The sequence below is a fragment of the Chrysemys picta genome, chromosome 2 (genome assembly GCF_011386835.1).
Source record: "Chrysemys picta bellii isolate R12L10 chromosome 2, ASM1138683v2, whole genome shotgun sequence".
Lineage (NCBI taxonomy): Eukaryota > Metazoa > Chordata > Testudines > Emydidae > Chrysemys > Chrysemys picta.
The window spans coordinates 82,842,960-82,863,789 of record NC_088792.1 but is presented as its reverse complement, the minus strand read 5'-3'; the positions used below and the strand labels follow the sequence as shown (position 1 = coordinate 82,863,789).

General features: G+C 41.9%; 1 protein-coding gene across 7 annotated transcripts in view; it reads right to left on the bottom strand.

The window, feature by feature from the left end:
* Positions 1-10,436, bottom strand: part of DNAJC13 (DnaJ heat shock protein family (Hsp40) member C13) — a 100,717-nt gene extending 90,281 nt beyond the window's left edge. For 6 of the 7 annotated variants that reach the window (XR_010599154.1, XR_010599156.1, XR_010599155.1 and 3 more), the window contains exons 1-2: positions 10,117-10,436; positions 76-156 (exon numbers count right to left, since the gene is read on the bottom strand). Coding sequence is in view for 2 of the 7 variants with exons in the window: in XM_005278641.5 (XP_005278698.2) it covers positions 76-143 (68 nt within the window). In the remaining 5 variants the exon portion in view is untranslated. The remainder of the gene's footprint in view (positions 1-75; positions 157-10,116) is intronic. The other variant, XM_065587062.1, reaches the window with a different exon arrangement.
* Positions 10,437-20,830: the final 10,394 nt, after the last annotated feature.

Sequence of the window (20,830 nt, the reverse complement as noted above, 5' to 3'; positions counted from 1 at the left end):
GATAGCTATTTTGATTACACATGACAGTATTTTGTATGGACATGAGACAAAGTAATAGATTTAAAAACTACTTACTTTCCCCTCCACGAATGTTTTGTTGTGTAGAAACAAGCAAGATCTTTATTTTCCCTAATTATATTCATTTTGTGCCCAGACCTGAAACAAAATAGATATCATGTTAATACTTATGACCTTAATTAAGACCAAATACAACCACTAATCACCAATATGCTCTAAAATACATGTGATACAAGGATTAAATTCATTTATCTTTCACTCTGGTCTGTTTGCAATTTAAGACCTCCTGAGATACATGACCACTGCTCAGATTTAGCTACTTGAAGGAATACGGTTTTCAACTATTCACTGGTTGCAGAGTATTAAGTATTCATTTCTTCTCCTCCCTATTACCAGCATGCAATGATCTAAGAGCAGCCAATACTGCGTTACTCCTATCTGCTTAAAAGACACTAGTATTACCGTACGCACATGACAGTGCGCAGAAAACAATCCCCACTTTAATAACTTCCCAACGAAGGAAGCAAATTTAGTTTTACTGTCTGATATGATTCAGAGGACACAAAAATCAAGTATGTTAGGTAAAGATGACATCTGTTTTCTTAACTGGCTAAGATAATTTCACTCTGGTTACACAATATAGCTATGAGTGTGTGAGCAGGAGCTGCTTACACACTCATAGCTAATCAATACAATTTAGCCAAGTTCCAGAATATTATTAGTAAGGCTGTCAATTAATCACAGTTAACTCATGCGATTAACTAAAAAAATAGTTAATTGCCTTTTTAATCACTTAATAGTATACCAATTGAAATTCATTAAATATTTTTGGAAGTTGTTCTAAGTTTTCAGATATATTAATTTTAATTACAACACAAAATACAAAGTGTACATTGCTCACTTTATATTTTTATTACAAATATTTGCATGGTAAAAATTAAAATAAATAGTATTTTTCAATTCACCTCATACAAGTACAGCACTGCAATCGCTATCGTGAAAGTGCAACTTACAAATGTAGATTTTTTATTACATAACCGCACTCAAAAACAAAACGGTGCAAAACTTTAGAGCCTACAAGTTCCCTCAGTCCTACTTCTTGTTCAGCCAGTCGCTAAAACAAACAAGTTTGTTTGCATTTACAGGAGATAATGCTGCCTGCTTTTTATTTACAATGTCACCAGAAAGCAGGGCAAATGAGGGGGGGTGGGGGGGTAGAAAGCCGGTACAAAATTACCGGGGCCCAGCAGTCCAGGAGGGGGCCCGGAGCCCGGCTCCCCCCCACTCTTGTCGGCCCTGTTTAGCTGGTCTGCCCTTGCTGGGGGGCCCGAAAAAATTCCGGGCCCGGCTTCCCCTCGCCCCCTCATCAGCCCTGTTTAGCCAGTCCGCCCTTCCTGGGGGGGCCCGAAAAAACAATTTTCACCGGGTCCCAAACCCACTCTCGGCAGCCCTGCCAGGAAGTGAGAACTGATGTTCACATCGGACTTTTGTAGCCGGCATTGCAAGGTATTTACGTGCCAGATATGCTAAACATTCATATGCCCCTTCATGCTTTGACCACCATTCCAGAGGACATGCTTCTGGAGCTGATGATACTCGTTAAAAAAAAAAAAAAAAGTGTTAATTAAATTTGTGACTCGTTGGGGGAGAATTGTATATCTCCGGCTCTGTTTTACCTGCAGTCTGCCATATATTTCATTTTATAGCAGTCTCTGATGACTACTCAGCACGTTGTTCATTTTAAGAACACTTTCACTGCAGATTTGACAAAATGCAAAGATACCAATGTGAGATTTCTAAAGATAGCTAACAGCACTCGACCCAAGGTTTAAGAATCTGAGGTGCCTTCCAAAATCTGAGAGGGATGAGGTGTGGAGCATGCTTTCAGAAGTCTTAAAAGAGCAACACTCGGATGCGGAAACTATAGAACCTGAACCACCAAAAAAAGAAAATCAACCTTCTGTTGGTGGCATCTGACTCAGATGATGAAAATGAACATGTGTCGGTCCTCACTGCTTTGGAGGAGAGCCCATCATCAGCATGGACGCATGTCCTCTGGAATGGTGGTTGAAGCATGAAGGGACATATGAATCTTTGGCGCATCCAGCATGTAAATATCTTGCAACACCAACTACAACAGTGCCATGAGAACGCCTGTTCTCACTTTCAGGTGACATTGTGAACAAGAAGTGGGCAGCATTATTGCCTGCAAATGTAAACAACCAAACTTGTTTGTCTGAGCGACTGGTTGAACAAGAAAATAGGACTGAATGGACTGGTAGGCTTTAAAGTTTTACATCGGCATTCAAGAAGAAAAGTTTTTTTTTCTCTACATAAGTCTACATTTGCAAGTTCAACTTTCATGATAAAGAGATTGCACTATAGTGCTCGTATTAGGTAAATTGGAAAATACTATTTCTTTTGTTTTTTATAGTGCAAATATTTGTAATAAAAATATAAAGTGAGCACTGTACACTTTGTATTCTGTGTTGTAATTGAAATCAATATATTTGAAAATGTAGAAAACATCCAAAACTATTTAAATAAATGATATTCTATTATTTACATTGCAATTAATTGCATGATTAATCACAATTTTTTTAAAAATTGCTTGACAGCCCTGACAGAACTAAAGGGGAGGAAACAGCTTTATTTTCCTATTCCAGGATGAGTCTGGATCAAAGATGACAGCATTTTTACTTGTTAACTGAGCATATTTGATGGAAAAAACTGAGGAAGGAAGAATTTCTCAAGATCAGAGAAGTCTAATGATTACCGACCTATCTTGTAAATACTATGTAATTAGATACTATATAAAATTTACTTTTAAATACTCAATATAAACTAAGTTTTAAAGTAGGTTACCACAACTAACTAGACTTTGGGTTTCCTATGCCACCTATCATAGCAGTTAAACATTAGAAGATACTAGAGACACTAAGGCCATGTCTTCACTGCTGAAAGAGGTATATTTTACCTGGAAGTTAGTAACATGCATGAGCTATTCCAAGCTAAAAATACAATGAAGACAAGGCACTTTAGTTTTACTGCAAGGTAAACTAGGTGAAGTCAGCACAACAATCCCCCAATCATAAATGGCATTAGAAGAGAGCTAAAAAGTTTAATATCAGGAAAGAATTTATTTTCTGTGGAAGTAATTATTACAGGGATGTTACACAATCATGAATGGAAGGACATGTCATCCTGAATTAAACAAGATATCTCTGCATAAGTGTGGTCCACACTGGGAAATTTTTATAACTCCTGAATGGGAAAAAAGGCACATCATTACTAGGTATGCAGACCCAAACCTGATGAGGAATTTGGGGCACGGTCCTTAAAAAAGCACTTAAATGACTCAGAAGCCTAAATTCCATTTTCAAAAATGACTTCAGCACTTAATTCATTGAAAGTCAATGGGACTTAGGAGCCTAGGTCACTTTTGAAAATGTTACACCTTACAAAAAGAATTTACAGAGTCATGAAAAGTAATACATGCACTATTTATGGGTAAGCATAGGAAAATAAATGCACCTGAATTGAAGTGCCAGTATTATGAGGTCTGATTTGCCTGTATTTTTATGCATATTATATATCTAAGTATGAACTAGTGATAAGATTAAGCACTGCAGATCTGTGAATTTCTTGCAATTCTTAGGGCCACTTTTCAGAGAACTAGGCATTCTGTATTCTATAGAATCAAGATATTAGCCTTCACATTTCCCTTCCCACACCTTCACAATTTTCTTGCCATCACTCAGTGTTATTGATCATTTAGGTTGTAAGCTCCTCAGGGCAGGGGCAAGGCAGGCAAAGTCCTAGTCCTATAAGCCTACATGCATACCTATGAACATGTATCTATATACTTGATATGTTATTTAAATTTCTAATTTGCCTTAGATAAGCAAGTACTTAAAACCAGGAGCAGAATCAAGACTAAACTGTGGGAAATATTTCACTAAATCTGAGATGCAACACCATGAAGTAGTCTAATATCAGCTCTATCAAACAGTATCCAAGGGCTGAACAGTATCTATGCTGGCATATTAGTTTAGGGAACAAGTCTCAAATCTATGGAGTTCTTCATGGCTCCCACTGATATTAAAGTAGTTCAGTGACATTTATCAAATTGATATATTCCTAACCATGAATTAGCTCAAGAGAAGATGAATCATTTGTTTAATACACCTCTGGCTACATACATCCATTCTTTCAATCTTACCAAACAGCACATTTTAAGAGAAATATTCAGGTTACATGGCCCATGGGCAATTTACTCCAGAAGTATTAAGTTATTTATTCAAGCATCTATTGACACAAGCCAATAAAAGTTAGGATAATGAGAACTGAGTTAGTGAATTGAAGACTGAGTTATATATCATTTTGATTTTCTTGGCTTTTGTCTCAGCATGTTACAACTTTGATGTGATTCTTTTTTATTATTTTAATGAAAATATCGAACACAGCCATAAACTGCTCTCACAAATGTTTGCTACTGGGATACTTAGCGGTTTTACTAAGGTTTTCTGCACATAAATACTAGAACAGTCTTTTGGAACCATCAAATAGCCATTGACAGCAACTGTTTTCTGAATGTAAAAAGGTATATGTACTTCAGGAAAAAAAAACTCCAACATAAGTTTATTTGGCCTTGATATGGACTGTTTGCTTGTCAGTAGTCTGCAGCAAGGAGATTTAGAAGCAGTTAATTTTTCCTAATATCTAATCTACGGATAGTTAAGCACTTGAGCAGGTTTCCAAGGTGGTTGTGGAATCCCCGCCACTGGAGGTTTTGAACACTTGCCAGGGATGGTCTAAATATACCTGTCACTGCCTCAGCAGAAGGGGATGGATTAGATGACCACTCCAGCTCCCTTCCAGCTCTACTTTTCTATGATTCTTTGGAAAATGAATTCTGGTCTTGTCAATTTTAAGCTTCCTACCAACTCAGCAAGAACTGAAAGGGGAACTGTAACTCCTGTCACTAGACAAAGTTCTCTGGAAAGCAGACTCTCCATGCCCCTCAGATCTCATCAAGTGAGAATATGGAATAATTACAGCTGTACCTTCCCTACCTGAAAGGCTAAGGTACTCTAAAGATTGTGAGTTGCTCAGATACTCATGGCTAAATCTGAGAGGCAGAAGGTAAGTCAGCGGGAGAGTGCCTCCCCTTAACACAGCACAGTGTAGACTTCAGTTTTGTAACGTACGTAACTGAAGTAGCGTAACTTAGGTCAGCTTACAGCTTTAGTGTAGACCGGTCCTATAATAATGGGGGCAATATAAGTACATGACAGACAAATTTACCAAAGCATAGGTGATAACAGCTAAGTAGGGGTGCACTATATCGCATACACAGTCACTGCAAGATCATGCTCATCTTATCCACCCTCCCCTGCATCCAGTAGTTAAATTCACCTGTTGCATCTTGTCAGTTACAAAAAAGGTTTTAATCTGACAAGAGATTCTCTTAATACCAGAAATGTTCAGACTTTTTGTCTAAAAGCAAAGCTTCATTGTTGCCAGTCTTTAACACTTTCTTTCAGTAGGTTTCTACAATGCCTAAAGCACAACTGGGATCTGATCGGAACAGGTGCTTTCAGGGACCACTGTAATCCATACAATTATCCACCACAGTTTAAGTGTTGGAGGCCAGAAAACTACTGAAACCTTGCTCAGTTGCATGTAATAGTAGTGCTATCACCTACACCAGCTTCAAGTTGGCATCTAGTTGTTTTATTTTTGTTAAAGTGAAGTACGGAATATTCCACTTGTTTCCACAGGCATTTTCTAAAGCACTCTCCAGGTTTTATAAACTACTGTATGGAAGTTACACAAGCTTCCCATAAGACCAAGAAAGTTTATTTAGCAATATTTTGCAGTTACAGTATTGTAAGAATGAATGAAATATTGGGAAAAGGGAGACTTGCATTTTCCTTGCACTGCATACAGTACTGAGTTAATAAGATACTAGTGTCATGTATCTATTACAAAGGGTCTAATAGAGTTTAAAAGTTGTGTTCCCTGCCGTAAGATTTTTACATAAAACTCTCACCAGTGGGTTGCACCTATACAAACCATCACTAATTTTAACCCTTCTGTTCCATTTTAATTTTGCAACACTGGACACCATCAGGTGTTGGCCAAGACCGGAAAGGGATCTTTGTTTAGGCTTTTATTTTAGAAAGGGAAGTCTGCTGATAACTCATTTCTCTAATACCATGGTTAGAAACTAGGGCCCTGAGCCTCCAAACACTCAAATATAAGTACTTCACATTCATGAGTAGTTCCATTGAATTCAATGGAAGAGTTCTCAAGCATAAATTACTCATGCGCTTGAACTGGAGCCTAAATTTGAACCACCAGTGAAACCAAAATTTTTTTTTAACTCCCAAAAAGCCTATGTCTATGCTATTTCAATCTTTTGTATCTCAAAGTGACATGTTTAGTATTTGCATTACAGTAGCAAGTAGGGGCCTACTAAGATTGTAGAGTGCCTACCACTGCAGGACCCCAAACAGTAAGATGGTGGTCTTCAAAAAGAGTATACAATCTAAATACACAAGCCAGACACAAGGTGGGGAAAGGGCAACATACAAGCAAAGCCAATGGTTTGCAGGTATCATACTTGTGTAACAATTTTTTATTATGTAATATTGGGGTGAAATTAATGAAGTGTACTGTAAGGCATCAGTGGGAGACAAGGGAAGATAGGAAGGTATTACCTAAAAGAAGTAACAAAAGAAGGGAGCAAGACTGAGCAGAGGATGGAGTAGACAATGGAGACCAGCTGGAAAGAGGCTTAAGTGAAGAGACTGAGGGAGGGGATAGGAATAGGCTTTCTAAAACGATCTGCATACTTGATCCTTGACTCAGTTTTAAGTTAGGAAAGTCAAAATACAGATAGACTATACGTTCATTCCAGGTAAACAGATGTTTGTCAACAGACATGGGCTGGAACCTCTTAAGTCTATCCTCTACCCTGCAAGGATCATTAAAGATCTAAATCCAAACGAACAGTTTATGGCACCTTTCGAAGATAGAGATAGCTTTAAGCAGTAAGTCATATAAACAAAGTGCTTTTTGTACTGAGCATTCTGCTTTTTAATGGTGTTGGTTCCCTCTATACAATTATAAGAGACAAGACTTTGAAAAGTAACAATTTCCTTTTCACAGAGTCTCTTAAGAAATACCAGAATTTACTTTCAAAAGTAAAATAAACCTATACTCCCACTGCACCTCAGGCAAGCCTTTACCACTTCATGTTTTTAAAAACAGCAGCCTGTTTCATTCATGAGTTGATGTTTAAAAAGAAATAAACCCAACTATTTGAAAATCCAATATTGCTTGTCTCTTACTGTATACCAGGTCGGCAACCTTTCACAAGTGGCATGCCGAGTCTTCATTTATTCACTCTAATTTAAGGTTTTGCGTGCAAGTAATACAGTTTAACGTTATAGAAGGTCTCTTTCTACAAGTCTATAATATATAACTAAACTATTGTTGTTTGTAAAGCAAATAAGGTTTTTAAAATGTTTAAGAAGCTTCATTTAAAATTAAACTAAAATGCAGAGCTCCCCAGACCAGTGGCCAGGACCCAGGTAGTGTGAGTGCCACTGAAAATCAGCTTGCATGCCGCCTTTGGCACGTGTGCCATAGGTTGCCTACCCCTGCTATATACTGTGGATTGTAAAAGTTACTGGTGCAGCCCAAAATTCTTTCACGAAAAATTCGTGAAACGAGATCAAAATATTTTGGGGTATAATTCATGTGTGGAAAAAGGAAAACTAGATACAAAATGGCGAGACTATCAAAATATGATCTTAAATAGATATTTTTCAATAATTAATATTACAAATTTAGTTGCCTGGGGAAGGATGAAGACTAGTGTGGATTTTTTTTATTTTTATTTAAAAAGCAGGTATAGAGTTGCAAACTTTCCATTATTAATTTAAGTTGTAGTGATATGTTCCAAAATTTGTTTAAATGATGTTTCAGATCTTTTAACTAACATCTATGTAGGCCACATAAATTAAGCCTTTGTTACTATGAAGTTATTCATTTGTACATATTTGAATTTATTAAGGTTTATAGATGAGTATTGATTAAAATTTATGTATGGAGTTACTAAAGTAAGATCTGAAGTTTTTTTAAAGTGATACTCATCAGATCTCCTTAGTTTGATATCACTTATGTCAAATCTGAAGTTTTGACCATTAAGAAGAACTGTTCCTGAAATGCCAAGAGTTTGAACATTCAGAAGATACTCAATGATTCAATCCCTGAGACAAGTAAGTACATGGAAAGTATAATCCTAGACCATTCAAAGGGAACAGTCAAACATACAGGATTTATTGTTTTTTTAAAATAAAGCTGCTTTATGGAGATATAAGGAGAATGAGAGCAGCAGCAAACAAAACAAAGAAAATAATTTGGAAAAATGTTCATAGGTTATGTAGAGAAAGTGTTTAGTTTATGAATCTTTAAGGATCATCTTTCCATTTGCAGCAAGTTGAATATGATTTATCAAAGAAGTTTAAATGTTCACCCGAATGTATTACTGATGTTATGGTTTAGCATTTGGCCCCCTACAACAAACACAGATTAGACCAAACTTCAAGTTAATGAACTCATCTGGGCTAAAACCCAGTATAATTTAGCATTTAAATAGCCTATTTTTTTTTATTTTTAGAAATGAGCACTGGCAAAATGCTGCTACTAAATTAAGTAGTGGTTTAAAAGATAGTGAGAGGAGTAGCTCCTCACATCCCCTCAACTTGAAATTCATGGATGAAATCAGAATCACTCATGCTCCCACCCCCTAGATTTCATATTGAACATAGATATCACCACCAACAGAAACAATTCATCCCCAAAACTTAAATCTTTCCTAAAAATAAACTGAAGCAGAGGCTCACGATTTACAAGACTGAAGAAGGGAAACAGGAAAAGAGACTTCCTGAAATAATCATTAATACCAAGAAATGAAACTAAATAACGGTAAGAAGAGAAACATTTACTCAATTTTATCTTCTCAGCCTTTCTGGCAAAAGTCTAACTTGTGTGCAAGGAAGAGGAGAAGGGCACAAAGGAGATTGCTTGAAGATTAATCTGAAAGACGTGTTTTCAGTTCCCTCAAATGGTGGAGGATTTAGTTGTGTATGAAGATTTTATTTAGTCTCAATTACCATCATTTCACATCCCCTAGCTCAAATCTTTCCCCAAAGTTGAGAGCAACAGTTCCTAAGAGCAAGAGCAGGTTCTCCCCCTCCAACATCATCTACAGTTCACAGTGGAAAAGCTGAACAAACTTTCAAATGACCTGGAACATTTGATGTAGGAAGGGATGCAAACTCATCAGGATTGAAAGGAGAATGCACATTTCTGGGTAGATCATATGAACTAAAATACATTTCTCTAGCTTGTCCTCTTCAGAGCTACTGCTGAAGCCTGAAGTCCAATTTCCTGTTGAGAACAGAGACCCCCTCACCAATAAGTCAGCCACCCTCAAGTTATTTCTAGAGTGTACCATGGTGTCCAAAGACTTTGATCTTGCAGTGGTGGGAGGGGGAAAAAGAGGTGAAGGGTAAAAACAAACACTAAGAGTGGTTATTAGTCTCCTCTGAAGAAGAAGATGCAGATTTTGCCAAGCATCCACTAACTCCTCTCCTCGGTGATAAAACTGATTCAGACAACACTGGGAGGAGCAGATTCTGCTGTGGGTTACCGTCTCTGGGAAAAGGAAAGTTGGGGAGGAGTTTTTGACAAGTGTCACAGCCTCTTTCAGAGGGGGGAGGAAGGAGGAAGAAAGAGAGGATTTCGCTCGGTGTATGACAGCCCTCCCAGTGCCATCCTCCTCCAGGTGAGGCAGGAGGTGTATTTGAGCCTCCTCTATTCCACCCACCTCCAAATGGGGCAGGAGGGGGTGAGGTGCTGGGGCAAGGAGGAGGTATGACAGCCACCCCGGGGCAGGAAGGGGTGGATGGCCGGTGAGTGTGTGACAAGCAGGAGTCACACACGCTCCGAGCGAGCCAGGCGCGGGCCGGACACCCCGGGATCCCGCTGCTCCACGCAGGCGCTCAGCCCCGAGGGATTTACCTGGCCGAAGAGCTGCGCTGCTCGGACTCCCCCAGCCTGGCTGCCACCCGGCCGCAGCCGGCGCTGAAGATAACGGCGGCGGGCAGACCCAGAAGCTGCTGCCGTCGCCGAGCGCAGCGCCTAGGCTGCAGCGGCTGCGCCCCGTTTCTCTAAAGCCTCTCAGAGTCTCGCGCTGGAGGCCGCCATTTTCACTCCGGCAGCGAAACACCTTCTATGCGCAAGCACAGTCGGTTCCTACACTGTCACGAGACCCTGTCAGCTGACGCTCCCCGGCCCTTTTCCCGTCGCGAAACCGCCCCTCCCTTACCGAGCAGCAGCCTACATGCGCATGCGCAAATCGGGGAGCAGCAGTGAGTGGGCAGGGCACAAAGGGGAGATCTGGGGGAGGGCTCAGTAAGTGGGCGGGGCACAAAGGAGACGGGCTGAGGGAGGGCTCAGTGAGTGGGTGGGGCACAGTGGGTGATTGGGCAGGGCACAGAGGGGAGGGGCTGGAGAGGGCTCAGTGATTGGGCAGGGCACAGAGGGGAAGGGCTGGGGAGGGCTCAGTGAGAGGGCAGGGCACAGGGGAAGGGTTTGAGAAGGGGGAAGTTTCTGTTTCGGGGAACAGAGCTGGGCAGGGTCAAAGAAGGAGGCTCTGAGAACTGGACGGGTATATGGTTATTAGGGTGACCAGACAGCAAACGTGAAAAATCGGGACAGGGTGGGGGGTTATAGGGGCCTATATAAGAAAAAGACCCAAAAATCGGGACTGTCCCTATAAAATTGGGACAGCTGGTCACCCTAATGGTTATGGGTAGACTGGGAAGGACCTTTGGGGGTGAGGATGGTGTGGGCAGGTGGAAGGTGGGTCGGGCCTGTAAGATCAGTTCATAGTTACACAGAAGCTAAATGGAAGATGTCCACATGCATTATTTCTTAGATCTCCATGCGTTTTACTCCAACTTTATGATTTTTGGGAGTGTGATTGTTGATCTGTGACTACTTGGGGTAAGGCCTCAAACATTGACATGCCCACAATAATCATGGCTCCCTCCATTTTTCACACCCTGTCCTCTATCACATTTCAGTCTATGGGCCTGACCTGGCACTCTGTATTTCTGTTGAGTTCAGTTTATGTTTTTCATAAATAAGAGCTGCAGGGTTGTGTCATAGTTACATACAGCACCATCAAAATGCAGACACCTGAGAAGTGGTGGATTTTACCCAACCCATGCAAGGCACGCTGCATAATCAACAGTCTGTCATACAGAAGCAACTTTTTAATGATGCCAGTTTTTTTAGGAAGATGGAGTAGAAAGTAATAAAAATATGAATATAGTTAACCCTAAAATTAATGTTAATCAACCCTGAAGGCTCATTTAAATTATGCAGGCTGCCAGCTGAGGTTGGAGGGTGGGTATAGCACCTGAGGATGGTTGTGGTATAAGGATGCAAGAGACATGCCCTCCCTCCATCATCTGCTTTCCGCATGCTGTCCCTGGAATACAGTGGTGCTAGTACAGTTTTAGAGTGGGGGTGTTGAGCTGCACCCACCCTTACCCCATCCACATCCCTCAGCGGCCCCTACAGCTGAGGCCAGGAGCATGGCCATGGCTTCCAGGGGGCGGGGGAAACATGGACAGGGATAAGAGGTCCAAGGCTGGGGCCACAGCTAGGGGTGGGTGTGGAACCCTGGGTGCGGGGCCAGAAGCGGAGCCCCGGATATGGGGCCGACAACCAGAACCCCGCATGCAGTCCGGGAGCTGAGTCCCAGGCACAGAGCTGGTAGCCGAGTCCCAGAACTGGCAGCCGGGACCCTGATCATGGGGCCAACAGCCGGGACCTCGGGTGCAGGGCTGCCAGCTGGGACCCTGGGCAGCAGCCAGACACAGGGCAGGCAGCCAGGACCCCGTGCAAAACCTGGGGATGCTGCAGTATCCCCCGCACCCCTACTTCCCACGCCTAAACTGGAATATGATGTAGGAGCTCTGTGGAGCCTGCTGTATGAATCGGAGCATTCCTCTGTGATGAGATGATTTTCCCATAGTCATCTACAGTAGCTTTAGGGCAGCATTGCAGTAGTGTCCCTAATATAACTGAGGACAGAGGTAAATGTTTTTGAAAAAACTGTGAATTGGAGTGTTTGTCCTTATATTGCTTTCCTTAGTAACACTGTTTTTTAAAGCAGCTGATGAAAAGTGCTATATAAGAGCTGGGTTTATTTATGTATTGAATGTTCTCAAGTAGGCTTTGGATGTATTAGTCTAGTTAACATTGACAAACCCCCCTAAAATAATGGGATCTAGTTTCCATTTTCTACTATCCTTGTCCTATACAGTATTCATCATGTCCCATAATTCATTGAATATCAGGGTTGGAAGGGACCTCAGGAGGTCATCTACTAGTCCAACCCCCTACTCAAAGCAGGACCAATCCCCAGATAGATTTTTGCCCCAGATCCCTAAATGGCCCCCTTAAGTAGTGAACTCACAACCTTGGGTTTAGCAGGCCCTCAAACCACTGAGCTATCCCTCCCCACTTTGGGTAAAACATTTTAAATGACTGAGTATTCTTATTATTCAGAGTAATAGTCAGAAGAATGTGGACCACCATTATAAAATAGTGCTAATGGGAAGATAGTATCACTTTGGTGAAATTGATGTATAACTTGTAGTCACAGAAGTTTGAAAAAGTTAAAATAGGACTCACTGTTCTATTATTACATTAGGAATTCCAAGGGTCTAATTGCAGGAGGAAATGGTGAGGACCGGAAAAGTTGTACATTCTAATACATATTATTCATATATTACTCATGACACACCAGACTTTTCGTGTCCCCCCCCCCCAGTATTTGCTGTCTATGTATAGAAGGTGAAAACACAGTAGATGAGGAGTTCTTTTGTAAAATGTTTATTGCTGGACACCAAAGACTGACTAATAAGTAATACAATTATATTAATAAATTGTTGTAAACATTCAAACTAGGAGCTAATTCCAGAAACCAAGTTTTTGTTTCCTACAGGTTTTATCAAGCAGGATTGATAAACATATCTATTCAGATCAAACTAATATTTCAGTATTAAAAAGCTAGGTGACCTTCCAATATTAAAGTTTGTGGTTTAAGTAATTAAAAATAAGCCAGTAAAGAAAACATCAGGGTTAATTCCTGGTTCCACTGAAGTCAATGAGAGTTTTGCTCTTGACTTCCGTGTGGCCAGATTTTCCTGGAGTCAGAAACAGTATGAAACCATTTTTAATTTATGCAAAAATTGGAATTTTAAAGGAGTAAAATGTCTTTTGGTGTCTTTTTCAAGGTTAAAATTCTTGGTGACCTCAATCTGCTTCGGAGAAATGCACCTGTCTTCATTACTTCCAGATCTTTCATCTGAAGAATTATTTCAAATGTCAATCTGACCTTGTCAGATCAAATACTATCATTTGCACAAGAGTCAGGCTATCTCCAGTCTAGCAAACAAGGTCTCTCCTTACCATCCCATTACTGGAATCTGGAAGGAATGAAGATCTCCAATCTACCACTAAATAATTAACACTACATCAAACTATTTCTGTGATCAGCGCCTAATCTAAAGTGTTGTGCGTTTTTTTTTTTAGTATGACTAAATTCTTCAGATATGTTACAGTACCTTTATACAACAGAGAACCAATGCACTGTATATATGCAACAAGAACAATAAGGTATCTTGACCATTTAAATACAATCCGCAATAGCAGGGTTCCGTATTTGTAAAGCACATTTACTGAGATTCACAGCAATCACAAAGGACCAGATTCTGCCTAGCATGGGTACAAGTGTTCAGGATGAAGTGGGCAAAAAGAGCTTCTAGCCCTTGCACTATCTGTGAAGGTTGGGCAGAATTACACTCCAGTACTGTGGGGTGGCAGAGTCTCCTCTGTCTTGTTTAGTTTATTGATATATTGGTTCAAGATATCATGCTCAGAGTGAGAGTACTATGTGCCTTGCAAGGATTATTGCACGGAGCTAAAAAAAAAAAAAGAAAACTGCATGCAATATGAGGTTTTTACCTAAAATAAAATGTTTTAATGCATCACTCTTTCTGGCCTCTTCTGAAGTCATGATCCAGTCAATATAGTACTCCAGAATGTATTCAGTCTTACCAATCCTCATATTTATACCAAATTGGCTCAAATTACTTATATACCATCCAGGCTGAACTATATAAGAAACCTTTTTAGTACAATTAGCTATCTATCCATCATATATTGAGGGCATATTCTAGAAGTACTCCATCCATATTACAGAACAAATGTTTTATTAGCCCTCTTACAGTATACAAGTGTTTTCCTTCAAATTTTCCTAATGTTAGTAATATTCATATGCTCGTGTTCTCAGGGCCGGCTCTAGGTTTCTTGCCGCCCCAAGCAAAAAAAATTTTGGCTGCCCCCCGTCCCAGCCCTGGGCTCCTCGCCGCACCCCGCTGCTGCCCCAGCCCTGGGCTCTCCTTACCCACCCACCCACACCCCCTGCCGCTCCAGCTCTGGGCTCCCTCATTCCCCCCCACCATTGCCCCACACACACACCTCCTGCCGCCCCAGCCCTGGGCTCTCTCCCCCTCTCCCCCACCTGCAATTTTCAGCTTGTGTGATTGGAGGATATCTGGATGCATATTATAAGGCTGTCCTACATAAATGAGGAAAAGTTGAGGTGCCTTTATTATTCTTTTCTTCCACTCTTTCTTTCAATGGGAATTTGCCAATGCAATATCACTGTCTTCCTTTTAAACAAACAAACAAACAAACAAACAAAAAGGCAATGGCTGGTGAAAATAGCAATTCCAGTCCTAATAACCACTGGGAAGTGTTTCTTGCTCAATTTTATCCTACTTTTTCTACAGCAAGTTACAGTGGATCAGTATATTTGATTTGGGAGAAATGAAGTAACAGCTGCTCAAACTGAGCTTGAGCACTCCTGAATTTTGAGGTGTTCAAATCTGGAAGGCAGGTGCTGGGGGGGGGGGGGGGGGGGAAGGGGGCTGTGGCTGTGGCTCTGCGGGGGAGCACGGCAGCATGTATGCAGCTGGTCTGAGTGGCACGGTAAGGGGGCTGGGGGGTTGGATGGGGCGGAGGTTCGGGGGGGCAGTCAGGGGCAGGGAGAAGGCGGAGGTTAGATGGGTCAGGGGTTGGGGGGGCAGTCAGGGGACAGGCAGCGGTTGGATAGGCATGGAAGTCCTGGGGATTTGTCAGGGGACAGGTAGGTGTGGGGTCCTAGGGGGGAAGTTGGGGCGGTCTCAGGAGGGGGCAGTTGGGGACAAGGAGAAGGGAGGCGTAGATAGGGGGTGGGGTCCTGGGGGGCAGTTAGGGGCAGGAGTCCCGGGAGGGGGTGATCAGGGGACAGGGAGCAGGGGGGTTGGATGGGTTGGGGTTTCTGTGGGGGGCAGTCGGAGGGGGTGGATGGTGGCAGGGTGGGGCTACCCTCCCTCCCTGTGGAGTGTCCTATTTTTTGAATGTTAAAGTATGGTATCCGTATCCTTCAGAGTGCAGCTCTCCATTCAGGGCAGGCTGCAGCATGAGGTCTCAGCTACCTCACTCCCTCCCCCTCTTTCCTGTTGGTAGAGGCCAAGGGAATGCTGGGAAATGTAGTTCTTTCCCTGCTCCAGGGCTGGCTCTATAGGCCGTATTGGCGAACCAAGGAACTACAGCTCCCAGGGCCCCCTGTTGGTTCTCAGCTCCCATGCTGGATCCCTGCCGCCCCTGCAAATGGGTTGCCCTAAGCACGTGCTTGCTTTGCTGGTGCCTAGAGCCGCCCCTGCGTGTTCTCCTGATTTCTATATTTAAATTTATCAGTTTAAAATGTTGTCAGCTTTTCAGTTTAGTATTTGGTAGCAAGTTTGCTTTGTTGCCATGACTGAGAAGTTTTCACAGATTGTATCCAGTGCAAGTGCTGCTGCTAAACTTATTTCATTATGTGCTCTTTCCTTTTTTGTTCTATTTGAGCCATGCTGTTAGCAAAGAACGAGTGAGCAGCTTCTGACTAGAAATGGAGACTGACTTATGGTCTAAGCCCCAGAGGTAGTTCTTCCAACAAGGGTTGAGTCACCGGTGGGGGAAGCTAGAAAAGCATCCACTGTGGCTGTGTATACTAATCTCGTTCAGTGTATAAGCAGAGGATCTCACTAACCATTACGGTCAGATGGGCACCTTCCCTGGCTGTTAAATTAACACACAACATTAACTTAAAATACTAAAACAATAAATTAAATCCCTTTGCCTTAGATTTTCATAATGGCATTTGCTGAACAATAGCTGCTATGAGTGTCATTAGCTCTGATCCTACAAGTGGACCATTGCAGGTGCAATGGATGAAAGCCATAGGGCTCCATGCAGGGGTAAAAGTTCACCCACACTGATATGACTTTATAATTATAGCCTTAGTTTGCAATATTCAGAATCCATGTGCCAAATTCTTCCTTCATGTAAACCTAGTGTCTTAGATCCAAATTTGGCCTATCTGGATGGTAGAATTTGGTGGTACAGTGGTCTGGGTTTTCTGGAAGGATCACAGGGTGCTTTATGGCTAGGAAAGGAGCGATTAGCACTGTGTGATCAGGTAATCTGAGTGAACAGTACAAAAGCCTGAAAGTTTGATTGGAAGTCATTAAATTGATAGCTAACTTTAACAGTTTTGAGGGAAGGAGAAAAAGCACAAAGAGGAGACTTAATGACCCTCAGGGGGTTTGAAAAATGCTTAAATCAACCACAAAGGGTATGTTTACACTGCAGTAAAACACCCATGGGTGGCTTACAGGGCTCAGGCTGCAGGGGTATAAAACTTTAGTGTAGCTCGATAATTATTTATCATAATCTGTATGTTATTCCCTGATAACCAGAAACTTCTATGCTCAAACTCTGTTCACAATTTTTTTTAACATCATCTTAATAAAATTTTAAAATTTGGGCTTGGGAACCCTCTCTCCTTGTGGGGTCCCAGAGTCCAGGCTCCAGCCCAACCATCTACATTGCAAATGTATAGCCCCACAGCCTGAGTCCTGCGAACCTGAGTCAGCTGACATGGGCCTGCCACGAGTGTTTTATTGCAATGTAGACCTATCCAAACTGGCCAGTAAGGTGGTTATGAGTCACCCTGTGGACACAGGGATCCATTGCTATGGATACTAGGGAAGCCATGAGACTTTCTACTGAGTAGGACCAAGCAGATTCAGTCCTGAGAATGAAACAGGGACATTGCTAACGCCTCAGGATGAAAGAGTCTTCGATTTTTACTTAATCTTTATTTTAAGAGCCTTACTGCCTACCCTGTGATGTTTGTTTTAATGTTCGATATTAAACTCCATGTTTTAATTTTATTTCCATTGATTCTCTGACTCTCTTCCCTATTTTTTTTAAGTTAAATTGGTATTGGTCTGTTCCGGAGTTATTGAGGTGATCTGGCCCATGGAGGGTGTGATGGGGTGTTCACCCCCCACTAGCATTGAAGAAGTTAATGTAGGCTGAGAAGGGGGCTAATTAACCAGACAGGTCAGCTTAAGTAATTACCTGACTGAATAATGAAGGAGCCCAGATGAGGAGGCACAGCTGGGCTGAGTTTATAAAGACAGGAAGTTGGCTGCAGAGAAGTAGTCTGTTGTTACTTGCTGGGAGAAGGGAGGTCTGATTGGGGTTCTTGGGCCAAAGTAGCCTACAGTTACTCCCTGGGAGGAGAGAGTTTTGGGGCTAGCAAACCTAGAGAAGTGGGGGAGCTTGCTGAGCAGTAAGGCAGCTAAGGTCCAGAATGCAAAAGACCATGGCTGCTGATTTAGAGGGTCCCTGGGTACAAGATAGGCCCAGGTTTCCTTACTAGCCAGTGGGGAAGTGGCACTAGCTGGGCAGTAACTAGGAAGACTGCCTGAGCCCATTTGTAAGAAGATATTTGATACCCTGAAAGGGAAGGACACATGTGACTTGGTAGGAGGGCTAAGACATGAACACAAAGCAGCTTGCCTTGCTCAGAGCCAGGAAGAGGAAACAGGGCACATGGCGAGAGGTGGAAAAGAGGTGTCTGACCTGGAATCAGCTAATCCGCAGGGCAACCAGGAGAAGGCACACTAGAGGTGAGCAGACCCCATGACAGAAGGATTGTCTAAGCTTAGGTTCTTGGTCAACAACATAAAGTAGGCTGTCAGCATTCTGGCTGTGGTACAGTGATTAGAGCAAGGGAAAAGACCAAGGAAGAGCGCTGAGTTCTGAGCAGCAAAGGCGATCAGTTATTTGGGTCAATTTGGGCAACATACCTTCTGATCCCTGTATCTAAATGATCAGTCTGCCCAAATTGACAAAGACTTCAAATGACATGTGATGTCAATTTTATCCAGTTTCATACTTTATTAAACTTTCAGATGCAACTGAAGAGGCTACGTGTAAATAGTTAAACCCTATATAATTCTGTTCACAATTACATCATAAACCCCAGAGCTGTATAGCATTGACGTTATTAGTTACAAAAACACATTCTAATTAAAAATACTGTACTTTACACAGTTGTAACCAGCCTACCTCTCTACTAGCAGCTGGAACAAGTGTATAATGTAATACTGTACAACATTCACCCCCCCTTCCCCTACTACAAGTTATAGGGACAAAGAAGAAAATAGCTTTCTTTTGCTGTCCAGGGGTATTTACAGAATGCAGAAGCAGACAGTACAAATTATAAAATGAGCACCAGTGAGTATCATTTAGAGACTTTCCCCCTTTCAGTAACAAGAGGACGTACAGCTACACACACTTCTATATTCTTGCAGTTTGGTGTAGCAAAGATCCCTTCCTTGTTCTCTATAGCCTCGCCTCCATTCTCCTCCCGCTGTATTTCTGCAGCCCATGCTCTAGGATCCTGTGAGGTAGGCGGGTCTACATGGCAATTAATCACCCCCCTAGCCTAAGCCAGAGTCAGCTGGCACAGGCCAGCTGTGGGTGTCTAATTGCAATGTAGACATGTCTGAATTTTATGTCTGAATCTTTGAGCTCTTCCTGGTCAATTTCACGGTGTTGCAGATATGCAAGCATATTAAACTCTTATGTATCCACCCTGTTGGAAGAATTTCTTCATCTCAATTGTTTTTATCAAGTGACTGGCCCATGAACTCACATTTCATGGAAATAGTTTGCAATGCATGACTGTGAAAGACCACAACCGGCAGTAATAATCATGTGAAATGCACTAAGTAAGTTAACCTTGCATCCAGCATCCATTTCAGGCAGCGGATATCCATGTTTATCACCCCACTCACTTTGCTTTGCAAAAAGTGAACGGAGAGGTTTAAGGATGCTTGCACTAAACCCCTGTGTAAGGAATGTTCCTGGCTTTTTTCCATATGTGGAAAGAAGCAATGTTTTTGACTGGCAAATAACAGGCCACAACACTTTTGTCTTTCAAGACTGAAATCTGTGTTACATCTTAAGCTGGTAAAACCCAGCTGCAGCCATCCAGACATTTCCATTGCCTTTGTATTCAACAGGTACAGTAGGTTATGAATTCCATGAAAACAATGGAGGTAATGGAGATTTTCCCATAGCAAAAAAATGTCTTTTCCACTGTAGTCTGGTGATTATTTTCTTTCTTTCTTCCATCACCACCTCAGGTCAGGAAAGTCTTTTAAAGTTAGCATCCCCTTTCTGATACAGCCCAGTCCCATCATTACTCTAGGTGTGTTCTTTGTTATGCTCCCATAGAGGGAGAGGTAAAAATCTGAGTTTTGCAGGCCCTGAATGCAGTGAAGTCTGCATCCTTTTCCTTGTCATTAAGTTGTTTGGTTGCTCTGCAGTCTAATTTACTCCTTTCTGCTACAGGATTACTAGCTCCCTGGATCAGCAGCAGACCACATAGAGATATGGCTGCTCAATTTAATACCATCTGATCTTCTTCCATCTCCTTATCTTGTTTCTGCTTGTAGTCTAAATTCCAACAGGACAACTTGTCACTCATTATAGTTCTTCCTTTTCAGGAGGTTTGAGAGTATACACTGAGGAACTTTGAACTATTCACTCAGTTGTCCTGGCTTCTTGTTAACATTTTTTCCAATACACTGCAAGATCTCTACCTTGTTGCACTGAACATAGTCGAGCTGAATATTTTAGCATGAGAAGAGAGAGTGAGAGAACCACGTTGGCCTTGCTGACTTAGCTACTTAGAGCATAATCCTTATGACCCGAGGCCAGCTGATCCTTAACAGCAAAGCGTTATATACATCTTGTAAAGAAATTGCAGAGCCTTGTATTTATTTTCCCTCTTCTCTTATATAGAGATTGATACCTATTAGATTTCTGAATATACTTTCTTTTTCCTGTGGCCAGCTCCAGAACATTGGGGGAGGGATAGCTCAGTGGTTTGAGCATTGGCCTAAACCCAGGGTTGTGAGTTCAATCCTTGAGGTGGCCACTTAGGGATCTGGGGCAAAATCAGTACTTGGTCCTGCTAGTGAAGGCAGGGGGCTGGACTTGATGACCTTTCAAGGTCCCTTCCAGGTCTAGGAGATAGGAACACTAATGGATGTTACAGAAGCTTAGAGTGATGATTCAGCACCTGGCAGGAGAATACCAAATTGTTCAGTCATAGCTCTACACTTCTTTCAGTTCAACTAGCAAAGAAAGGCAAAATGCAGCCGCTGCTGATGAACAGCAAAACTAAAAAAACTGAAGTTGGTGGTCCAGTTTCCAACCACCTGATCACATGTAGTCCCATTTTCTCTTACAGTCAGCTTCTGGT